This window comes from Opisthocomus hoazin, chromosome 20 (assembly GCF_030867145.1).
Source record: "Opisthocomus hoazin isolate bOpiHoa1 chromosome 20, bOpiHoa1.hap1, whole genome shotgun sequence".
NCBI lineage: Eukaryota > Metazoa > Chordata > Aves > Opisthocomiformes > Opisthocomidae > Opisthocomus > Opisthocomus hoazin.
The window spans coordinates 10,260,234-10,272,486 of NC_134433.1; the positions used below are offsets into that span (position 1 = coordinate 10,260,234).

The 12,253-nt window shown below is 44.4% G+C and overlaps 1 protein-coding gene across 7 annotated transcripts in view; it reads right to left on the bottom strand.

The window, feature by feature from the left end:
* Nucleotides 1-12,253, bottom strand: part of AP2B1 (adaptor related protein complex 2 subunit beta 1) — an 80,582-nt gene that overhangs the window by 53,772 nt on the left and 14,557 nt on the right. For all 7 annotated transcript variants that reach the window (XM_075440191.1, XM_075440192.1, XM_075440186.1 and 4 more), the window contains 3 exons: nucleotides 4,047-4,237; nucleotides 1,728-1,949; nucleotides 723-843 (listed from right to left, as the gene is read on the bottom strand). In XM_075440191.1, the coding sequence (XP_075296306.1) occupies nucleotides 723-843; nucleotides 1,728-1,949; nucleotides 4,047-4,237 (534 nt within the window). The remainder of the gene's footprint in view (nucleotides 1-722; nucleotides 844-1,727; nucleotides 1,950-4,046; nucleotides 4,238-12,253) is intronic.

Genomic DNA, 12,253 nt, shown 5'->3' on the forward strand with positions numbered 1-12,253 from the left:
GGAGATTGCTGCAGAGAACTGCTTAAAAATGTCACATTAAATGAAACTCCTCTGTGACAATTAGGATAGCACAATAATAGCACTAACCAGAGGCATTAATCTTTCTGCATTAGTGTTAGGCCTTGTGGCCAGGGTCACATGTGAGAACATTTCCTTTAAGAAAGGAATTTGGATTAAAACAACATCAAATCCAAGGAGAATCTACACCATAAAGCAGCCTCAATTTAGTTTAGCTTTTAGCTTGGTGCAATTTCCACTCTGGAAGCAAGTTAAGCAAAATAAAGGTTATTCTAGTTCTGAAAAGTGCCTGTGCAGAGGTTTAACAATTTAACTAATACACTTGAAATTCACACTTTGGCAATGTTTGGCCTTTCTGAATGCCTCTGTTGCAGACACACCTCTCACTTGAAACAAGCCTCTCATTCCAACCTCTGCACTCGCAGTGACTCATTTGACAGGAGACATCAGCTCTCTTCCTGGAATTGTAATCTGTAAAACAAGATCTACCTAATGGTCACGATGCAAGACATAGCATGCTATTAACGTTTAAATCACGGAGGAAACTCCACCACCTCCCATCAAGTAGCTGCAAAGAGCACTCTGCCAGCGACAGTGATGCCTAAGAGCCAGCACAACACTAGCGGTAGCTGCACACATCCTCACACAAGGACCACGAAAGGGTTTTCCATCCCCAGAACACGTGCAGGACTCGCTCAGCTGACCTGGGCAATGTTTGCTTGAGAAGCTAGTCGGATCATGATGTCCAGTTTCTCCAGTTTGACATAGATGGGGTCGTTGTACTTCACAAAGAACACCTTGATTTCCTGCTTCAGAATTTCAGGCCTGGAGGGAACAGAACATTGTTTCACTCAAGACTGGTAAAATCGATGAGCTCTATCCTAACCAAAGGTATCTTTTGTTTTAGAAATCTACCCAAACATTCACTGAGAAACAGAACCATGTCACTTTGCATCCAGGACATGCAAACATATGAAAAAAACAATTTAAAGAAAGTTAGAAGGCTGGAGAAAAAGATTGTTTAAATATAAAATGCAGAATTCAGGCATCTCTAACTATGTCTACTATTCCACCTCCTCCATTTGAACTGCTAAGTCAAGCACTGCAGACAGCCAGTCGACACGGAAAGAATAACATCCTCATCTCAATGCAAAACCCACCTACAAACTAATTTTCTGCTTTCACTTCTAAGATACTAGTGTACAGTAACTCTGCCCTGAATACAATCACAAAGTGCTATCCAACCTACCCCAACTTTCCATCAAGAAGCAGCAGTATTTAAACATGCATGTGGGAGTAAACTGGAAAAAACCAACTCACTGTGCATCACTATGTCACCAGCCTGGTTCTTCTATGCTGAAGAGAACAGCATAAGCACACTGAGTTTCTGCAGGTCACTATGAAATGCAAAGTTACACTCTCCTTCCTATTTGCAATCTGATTTATAGTCTAATGAGTGGGTGGTTCTTACTGCTCTTAAGAAGGTGGTGGAGAGAGAGACAGGTAAAGAAATACTGTATGATACTGGCATCACAAGTACGCCATAAAGAAAATCACGTCAGGCTACCAGAGTCATGAGACTGTTTAATCCGTCCCGAGGTATCCGACTCCGGATTAAACAAAGTGCTGTGCATGTGGAAATATCTGAAGGTCCGAGAAAACCAGATGCTCTTCAACAACCCAAGCATAACACCCCTGTGAGGCTTTACCTTTTCTGCACAATCAAGTTGATGTTTCTCAGGGCAACATATTGAACTTCAGGCTCTCCAGACAACAGGGTCACCAGTGGAGGGGCAAGTTTCTTCAGCAGCATGTTGTAATAGTCAGAGTCCTTGGGAAGAAGTTCCAAGAACTTCATCAAGACCTTCACCGCTGACAATACCACTGCTGAGTTGGCGTGAGACAGCCGAGGGGTCACTCGTTCACAAATACTGGAGACAGAGGAGTAAGAAAGGGTTCACATTTATTTCCAAACAGAAGTATTTCAGATCTTATCTGAATTTAGGAGATTTAGCTGGAAACAGCTTCCTCCGACACTTGTTTGATTTGCTTCTGTTCACAAAGAACAGGCAAAGACCTGCTTCCCTGAACACAGCAGGAAGCCAACAAGAATGACTTCTCTCACAGCTTCAGGTTTCTCTCCTGCCACAGTTAGCTCAGGAACTCCTCCAGCTCTCAGCACTACAGTCCCAACGTATGTTCAGTTATTAGCTTTTTCTGCCTTTGCCTGGTGGCATTCTCTATTTCTGTGATCTTGTCTGTCACTTGCAATCATAACTTCAACAAAACAGCTATCAGAAAAACACTTTAGCCCCCATACAATGATTCGGAGGCGACACACGCTTCTGGCTTGTTTGGAGAGTTTGCTGCCATTTAAACCATTTGTTTCTGCAGAAAAAGGTTTCTGCTACTCTGAAGACATAGGGAAAAAGCGACCTAAATATCTTCCCAAGCCTCAGCTTCGCCACTTGCCTCGGTGGATCCTACAGTCAGCAGCATCATAAACAACCCATCCCAAGCAGAAAGGAAGTTGGGGTTCATATGGTCTTTCTTACAGCATCTGTCAAGTTTCTTCCCACCCCCTCCCGCATATTGCCAACCCAGAACAATCTTACTCCCATCTGTGCCTCAAAGTTTCTTTCCCTGAAAAATCTGCTTTCAGCCACCCCGGAAGGGAAGCAGCAGGGCTAAGTGAAGAGCAGAGGAGTCTCTAAGTCCAAGCCAGGGGCAGCCCCCAGCTACCACTGCCCAAGGTCACCCGGCGTACCAAAGCTGCTCCGTCTCTCCTTGCCTCAGTCTCTCCACGTGCAGGGGTAATGACACCAGCCTTGCTGCAAAGGAGAACACTATATAGAACTAGATGCTGTCATTCTCCTCTCTGAAATAAGGGAGGCTCTGAGAGTTAATCTCCACACAAAGGAGTAAAAGTAGTTACTGCCCCATCCAGTTTTACACACCGCTCTCCAGAGGAATTACAGATGAGGAACTGGGACATGTTCACAGTTGTTCAAACCAGTGGCCCCTTTCTGACAAAGCTAGGATAATACTGGCTTGACACCCTGGAGATCTCTGCAGGTTTCTAGCACTCATTAATAGCTGTTTCTGGCACAGAAACACAACACAAGGGGGAGAGGAAAAAAAAAAAAAAGTCAGCAAGACTACTAGCAAGCTTCTTTAAAAAAAGTAGATTCTCTGTTGTGCCTCAAAAAAGTCACTGAAGAAACACCAAATCCAAAGAGGCCTGCCCAGGATTTTGCATGTGGGCTTGTGCCCCTTCACCCCCCACACCATCTACATGAAATACATTGTCTGAGAACTCCTCTTTTCCAAGTAATTTTCCCTGCTGGTTCCTTGTTCTCCTGGGTACAGAATCTGACTTTTTGTGACTCTGGACACAGATAACGAGGCAGCTTGAAGTGCAAAAATTAACACTCTACTACCTAAACCCTAAGGTCTTTGTATTTAGGTTTAATTATTGCAGCTAAAGGTAAAAGCACAAGGAGGAATTTGAAGTCATAACAAAAATAACTTCTCACCTTTATTTTCAGTCCTATCATATCACAGATTAGTTTTCAGATGGAAAAAATACCCCAGTCTCAGACCTGCAGTACTTTGGAAGCCCCTAAACCTATAAGCGCTACTTGCCCCTCAAAGCAGCAAAACCAGATCTGAAAGCTCTGCTTTAGAACAGAACATCCTCCGAACAGTGCTTCCAGATGGGTTAACCACTGTTATAGGTTTGGTCTTGGGCTGACCCCCTCTCAGCAGTGCCATTTCCTGTAAGAACAAGCCTTTTAAATGGAAAAAAGTAAAAAACCCAAAGCTAACGATACACAGAAAGTGATTCTGCAAAAGGGAAGGCGCAGGCTTCCAGCATCAGCCCAAACTACCAAAAGTTGCTTCCCTTTTAAACCTCTTTTACTTCAAGTCTTGCTCGTGCTGTTGCGTACTTGAACAGAGACCCCTGTTAACCTCGAGCCCTTTTCAGAGCTGTAAAACGCCTGTGCCAAGAGCAGGAACAACCATACCTCTGAGCTTCGCGATCATCCTTGGGGTTGTAGTTGGACAAACAGTCCAGGATGAAGATCTGGCCCCATTCTGTGCACTCATTTAAAGCTGTCAGCAGCTTGTTAATGTTCTGCGGGTTCAAATCCAGAAGGTTGCTGTTGGGATGCGATTCACTGATCTCCGACAAGGCAGCCACAGCATTCGCTACCACCTGGCAGAAGAGACAAGACGACGCGTTTTTTGATAGCACGTCATCAGTGGTTTGACAGGAATTAACTTGGGCTTAGCATGGGTTACACATGGGAAACAAACATGGAGATCCTGGTGTGTGCTATCAGCTGCTCAGCAGCAGCTGCCATGTCAGTCATCCAAGCCTTCAGGGACCCAGAACAACCTCACAACCAACCTGGAGAGCCCAAAGCTTGTCTGTAGCCTTGCTCTTTGCCAAAACTTGAAGAGTTTCTTGGGAAGCAAGTGAAAAAATAGCAACGTAGCAGGAGGGGGTTGCCCACACACAGAGGAAACACGAAAAGCCAGCATGGATGCAAAGAGTATTTTGCTACAGAAATTACAACTTCAAAGTATTTTTGTTGAAGATAAGCAAAAGTTAAAGTCTCCTCTGGACAGAACTGGGACCCGGGACCAGGACCTCACATGAGACTTTACTCTGGGGGGAGCTAGAGACAGCATCAGAACATCCACAGGGAACAAGAACACCTCATCTTCCTGTAGGCTCCAGGCTTCCACCCTAGCTTGCTTCAAGCAGGCATCATCTCCCCCCACTTCCAGGAGATGCTCAGCTGATACAGCCAAGGTCTCAAAACCTCTAACTGCCCTACTCATTCAGGAATGGATGACTCTTGCCTGATTTCCCCTTGGCGGTCCCATGGCACGTGGCTTAATGCGATCCGAGAAACGAGAAGAACTGTCTCCTTGGTAAGGTGGAGACATCAGGTTCCAGGCAGCCTTCAGCTCTGTAGCAACACTTGTCAGGTCACCCAGTTTGAAAGCAAACACAATTCCCCTAAAATGGACTTCTGCTAAATTTATAACAACACATATTTCAATCCCAAATAGTCTCCATAGCATCCATTTGTCTGCTTTACGGAGTCCCTTTAAAGCAAGCACACCAGCACAACTCATCACTGAAAATATTCTTGCTACATTTAAGACCATCTAAGGTCTTCTCTTTTCTAAGCATGGATGAAAGTAAGCAGAGGGGAGGCCCAGGGTCCAGCTTGACAAGACAGAGAAGCAGGAGTGCAACACAAACTCCTAATTCTTAGTTCCATACTCTAGTTCAACAGCTATTCTAACAGAAGCCATGTGAAAATTTTTAAAATAGAAAAGCTGCAGAATATATAGACAAAACCTGAAAAATTGCAGACAAGACAAAAGCATTTTATTTAACTAACCAAAAAAGGGATGTAAGCCCGAGTTTGACACACAAAACTGACATGCCCTATGAAAAGGCATTTTCAGAATACTTTACAATGTATATCGTGTTCAGCCCAACTCACAATTCATACCCGGCTAAAATAACGATTTATAGCACTATTTTCTATGGGATTAAGGCATAGCAACATCTTATCTAAAATTGTCTGATTCTTTGGATGACTAAAGATGCTTTTGATGCAGTACACTGAAAACAAGAACAGCGTGACCAGAAAATTCTCAGTATTATTCCCATCACTACTTGTCATTAAACCAAGATATTCCAAAGTCATTGCACAGGCACAGTAATGTTGATTGTTTTGCATTTCACACCTAGAGGTCAGAGATAGGATTCTGATCCAAGATTTTATGAATTTCATTAGTTGAATGAGCCTTCTGTCACCAAAATCATTAGCAATCAGAACTGCTGCCTTCTTGTACTGTTTTAATGAGTAACTTATTAAAATATGCTGCTTATTCTTCTCATTATTTAATTTGCCTAATTTCTGAATAGTTAATGTGACACAGCATAAAATCAAAGTAAAAGACAGTTTAAATTTCATTATATTTTAGAAGTTCATAAGTGAAGGCAAATCATAAAAGCAACTGAAAATTTCAAAACCATTATGAGAAAACACTTCTAAAATGAAATGAGGACCTGGGAAAAAATTTGAAGTAATAAAATAGTGACAGAGCATCACAGAAAGACACCTGTCAGTGGTACTACGGAACAGGGCTGAGCTTTGGCAAATGCCCTCCCACTGCCAGGCACTACCTTCACTGCAGTAGTAGGGCCATGTGGATGTCCCAAACTCTGGGAGCAAGCACAAGCCAAAGCAGCTGCGCTTTGGCTTCCTTCCTTGCAGAGTAAGTGAGGTCTATCACTTTGAGTCTGCCACAGGCAAAGGATGCAGAGAAACGCTGTTACCATGGGCTGCCTGGCACACAGGAGCTCCAACCCAGAGAGTGGACTGTGAGCAAGGTCTTGCTTTTAAGAGCTTTTTGGGCTCTTTCCAGCAACTAGCACGGCAGCATGAATGCAAGCGTCCACATCAAAGCTACGGATGGGACACTACGTGGCAACCCACTAGATGTCAGATTGCCATTAAAAGCATCCACAAAAAAGTGTCAGATGCACTTAGGAGCATGGCCTGTGGTCTCCTTGAGTGTCACAGGAAAAGGACTGGAAGGGGCTGTGAAACATTTGGTGGCAGCTCAGTTCCGCCAGATGGGTTGGGACATTCAATCTCATAGTCCACAACTACAGCTGGTCCTCACCTTCTACCTTAGCAGACCAGTGCTGCTGTCAACTTGATGACAAGAAGATAAATGAAGCAAAAGGGGATAAGGGAAGGGATGGGGAATATCTTCAAACTTTAAACAACATTTATTAAAAAAAGCGTACTTGCTGGCGATTCACACTGAACATATTGATATGTTATGGTATGCCAACAAAAATAATTAGCATCTTCAAGGCTTTTTACACAGCCGCAGCACAGTTGAAATGAAAACAGATTTCAGGAACCAGTCCAACATAAACACTGGTTCAAGTATGCACGCTCACCTCTCTTCATTGGCACTGCCATCGGCTTCATTACGAGACAGGAACACAGAGCAATACAAGCCGGCACTGCATGGTTTCATTCCAGGACATGACAACTCCTACTTTGCTGACAGCTCTCACTAAGTGACGGCTCAGGCAGCATGTAAACAAAGATTGCAGCGTTGTCCACAGTTTGGGATACTAACAGTTATCACTCGGGTATGGGAAAACGTCCATTAAGAACCAGTCAACACCAATTCATGCATTACATCGCCTGGTAACCTAGCATGTACTTCGGCAGTTGCATAAGTGTCATTGGAAATATTCAGAAAGATGTTTTGGCCAAAGAAAAGCTACAACATCAAAGCTGAACCTTAAGTCTTCAACTCAGTTGATACTTCTTCTTTAACAGAGCAACACAAGACAGCCAAGTCCAACTGCACTGCATAGCAAGTACAAGGTACCAAGTGACAAAACAAGCTACGTAACGGGTTTTCTTTAAACCTTGAAAATAAATAACAATGATTATGTACTTCTGGGGGACATATCAGAAGTAAAGCTAAAGCTTTACAAGCAGTGCAGGACGAAGTTCTGCATGGAACTAGAGAAGTTTCACAGCCAATGCCATACCTTGGCTGAGGAAAACATGCTGTAAGCTTCTTTAGCATACAGAGTATTCTCTGTTTTTCCAAACATGCAGCAAGTTCATTTTGATGAGAAACCAACCAGAAGTTGGGTAACTTATTTCACAGATTGGAAGAAGGAGACTAAAAGGACAAAAAACTAACATCTAGTATCTTTAGTTCTCAAAAAAACCAAGGTCAACACACTAGCCAGATATGTGAGCCCAAACAACTAATGAACTGAAAAAGCTTTGAAAAGCTAAAACTTATAACTCCGTGGCAAAATGCCTCACTTCACTTGCAATTAAGAACACAGTTTTAGCTTAAGCTAACAGCTACCAACCAGTTAGAATCAGCCTAAAAAAAACCCTAGAAAGTACAAATGTAGAGCAGATTGAAGATTCAATAATAATACTAGGTCCTTGACTTGCTGATTTAAATCACTACACCCTGGGTACACTTCAGCAATATTCAAATGCAGTCACAGCAACATCCCGTCAGAGCACAGTTGAGCCGAATTACAATAAACCTGCTTTTTGGCTGGAATTTCCCAGCAAATTTAGACTCTGGGAGAAGTGTCACTGGGATGAGGATAGCTAAATCTCACAGACAAACAACCAAAAACCCTGCACTTGAAAAACTACATTACAGATTTAACAAGAACCCAACATTTTTAAACCCACCTACACAAAAAACCCCCTCTGCAGCCAGAGAGGCCAGAACTGACCTCACGGAGAGCTGCAGAGGTAGGAACACTGATTTGCCAGTTATTCCTTCTGGCAGCTCAAACCTTTAGCTCAGAGCAAATGGTATAAAACATTTTAACAAGGAGGAAAGGGGGTGGGTGAAAACCCGAGTGTCTGCCTATCAACCCACACGGAAAAGCTTTGCAGGGGGTGGGGGGACAGGGGGAAGATAGGAAGATCTAGAACACCAAACACTCAAAGCAATCAGATTATTTTGCAAGCATCCCAGGCTAATTGGAAATTAAACCAAGTGTGTAATGGAGTTAATAAAATACAACATTCTGCTGCTTAAAACAGGAACCTCTGGCTCACCACCCCATTCAAATGAAGAGAAAATGAAGAGAAAATGAAGAAAAGGAGGAAAAATTAAGAGGCTCTGACAAGATGCCAACGAAAGGCAGCCTTCCCCCATAGCTGGAGGCTCCCACCCTCTGGAGAGCCAGGCACCACGTGATGTTTTCGAGAACGGAGAGGTGCTGACATTTTCCAGAGCACACTGAACGTGCACGGTATGCTCGTGTCATTAAGCACAGGCTCCCAGGTGGGATATCAGGGGCATCCACGTAGATGTGTGTTTCACAAGGCCACTTGTTTTCATGGCCATAGACGATGCTACGGGCCTGAAAGGTCTCTGACAAGTACTGACGCAGACAAGTTTGCTCTCCCAAATACATGACCCTTACTTGTTCATTGTATTTTTCATCTACAAGCCTCCCTTTACTTTGCTTCCTTAGAAATGGTCTATGAACTATTAAAATCATCCAAGCAGGCAATCAGAGAGCCTATATGAACCTCTCACGCTGTTAATGTATGTAGTGTGTATGGCTTTAAATTAAAAACCTGGGAGACTAACACATTCCCAGTCTATGAATAGTCTGGGAAAGTACCAGCTCACCTGTTCAGCCTTAATTGTGACAGATTTCCAGGGCTCTGGGCAAGTCATTCATCTTCCACTAATTCCATTGCAGGAGGTTGCACTTTAGTGCCTAAAAGTCTGGAACCACACTGCTGGATACGTGATCAGTTCCCAGGCACGTCCCTAAAATTGCCCGGGTGGGGAAGATCTCCTGCTTGCTTTTTGCAAGCGGGATGAATTTTTTTGGAGGTGGCAATGGAAGGGAAGTCAAAGCATCACACCTCCCACGGCGTGCCTGCCCTAACTGGTTTTGGTACCTCCCTGCTCCTACTATGCACTGCAGAAAAACATCACTTCATGGCAGACTAAAACACTGCTCCTGCTCTCATGCCCTTGCAAAATCCAAATGCGTTAGCTGTAAGACAGGAAACCACGCTTCCCCCAGCTGCTGAGCCTCTTGCAGTAGGTGAGCAAGAAGCTGTTCAAGGATCGCTCCAGCACAAAGGGTTTCTCCTTGGCACTGCTCAGCCCGCCAGCGCAGGAAACCAAGCTCTACAAGAAGGCCACCGAGGGTCTGCAACCCCCTATGCTTCTTCCAAAACACACCGTGCTCCGATCCCCGCCTGGATCAGGCACCTATCACACATCAGGAAGGTTTCTTTTGTGGGTTTTTTTGTAAGGCCCTTTGCAATGTTCCTTGCAGAGGTTCTCACTGGCACCATCCAGTGGCAAACAGGGCTGTGTCTAACCCAAGCAGTTATTTAAAAGAAAGGAACCACCTAAGCATCCACAAAAACCTCACACAGCCCTAAAAAAGGGGGGTGCAGAGTTACAAAACATCATAGCTACACCATTTTGTGACAAACAGTGCTGGTCAATAGCTAGAAGTGTCTGTTCCAACTGAAAATGTAACATAGAATGACAGAATGGTAGGGGTTGGAAGGGACCTCTGTGGGTCATCTAGTCCAACCCCCCTGCCGAAGCAGGACATCTAGACACATGTCAACAAAAATCTCCAGCATCCTGGTTGATATCAGAGATCCTGGAATGATCTACTCGGCAAGACTAAAGCTTTGGAACTCAGACACACACTGGCAGTAGTAGCTGGAAGGAGACGGGGCTCCGATGGATGAATTTGTCAATTAAGCTTTAGAAAGGGGGGGTCTAGGAGGACAGACTGTGTAGTCATGGAAACTCATACATTTTCAAACTCGTTGCATCTCTGCCAGAGTGCTAGTACTCAAAAGGCAGGGAAAGCATGGCTCCTATGGAAAGTGCTCAAGACCAACATCCCTCATCCACAAGCTACTCAAACAAACACAAAAACCAGGTCCCATATACAGCTTAAAATTCCCTCAGACCTGTTTAGGATGACAACCTGGAGAACAAACTAGCTACTCCGTAAGTCAGACTCCAGCCCTTCTCTGGAGAAGCAGTTGCAGGAGCTCAGCCCAAAGCCTAAACTGGGTTTCCACAGGCAGAGCAAGCAGGGTCAGACTGGCTAGCCAGAAGCCGTGCCATCGGTTACAGACACCAGCTCTCCCTTCTGCCCCAGTTTAAATCTCTGCAGTCCAACTGCTGCAACACAGACGCACAAACTGGCTTCTGAACTACCCCGGCAATCTCCCACATTGCCTCTTTCAAGCACCACATATATTAACATAGCCACTGTTTTATACAGTATACTTTATAATCTCTACCTATTTAATTTCCAGCTTGCTGCTGCTAGTTTTCTGCTCACTTTGCAGAAAGTGTTGCTTTCCCTCCTGGGCAGCCTTGTGTAAACAGCAGGAACACCCTACAAAGAGTGCCAGTGCAAAGCCACTGCTCTTCATCTGCCCCTAAGCAACAGTCTCATTCCTGTAACGTATCCAACATTGGGTAAACAAGTTCCACCTACTGATGCCTACAATTTCCATCAGGTGTCTCCCAGAAGGAAACATTATCTCCATCTGCAGCACCAACAGATTAAAAACCCAAACCACACACAGGACCAACACAGCCACGGTTGGGGGACTTCAAGATACAGCCTTCATTCTGCAACACCACAGCTGAAAAGAACAACATTTTATGGCCGGTGAGGCAGCCAGGGTATCTTGGAGGCAGCCCCAGGCTGACAACATGCTGCGGAGGCACAGCTCCCACCAATATTCAGCTCCATTCTAGGATGTGAATTTTCAAGTCCTTACCAACCTTCATGAGCAGGAATCATGAACCTATCCAGGAGCGGTAGTTCACTCCTTGTACTAAATAAAACATTAGCTGCATAGGGGAAAACAAAACACCGCTGTGACAAGTCCAAGTTTCCCCATGAGGAACTGGCGCTTTCCTGTACTGTTCCAGCTCCTCCTGTGCAAGAGAAGTCTCATGTCCCATACAGCCTCCCACAAAGTCCTTTTGTGACTCAGAAGACCACCAAGAGTTTCTCAGCAAGGGGCTCATTTCTCAGCTGAGAGCGATAAAATTCCTGCAAAGTACGCAATGGAGGACAGCACAGGAAGCAAAAGCTGTTTCTGTTCCTAAACAGGCTCAAACCTCAGGGTGCTGTCTCAAAGACATACTACTAGCCAGCTAGTAGAAAAAAAAAAAAAAAAAATGAGGACCTTCTTACTCCATAAGGTCACCCAGGAAGCGCAAACATACACTCTGAAGTCCTGGCTGACAGAGAAGGAACCAGCATGGCTTGCAATCAAGGCAGGAGAGACAAGAGGGCACTGAGATCTATATCAACAGCTTTTTAGTCTAGTCTGTGAACTACAGAAACTCCATACTGCTAGAGATAATTCTGAGTGGATCAAGATGGACCTCGCCACCTCTAGTCATCAGATCTCAACAGATTCCCTTCTCAGTGCAGGTTAGCAAATGCTTAAAGCAAAAAAAAAACTCCAGGCACAACAAAAGAGTTTAACTGTAACATCACATATTATTGGACAGCATGTAAGTGCTATGTCTGTACAGCCCGCAGAAACACAGGAGCAGAACTGCCACACCTGTGAAAGCTTTGATCCAGCGCTTCACAGTGGTC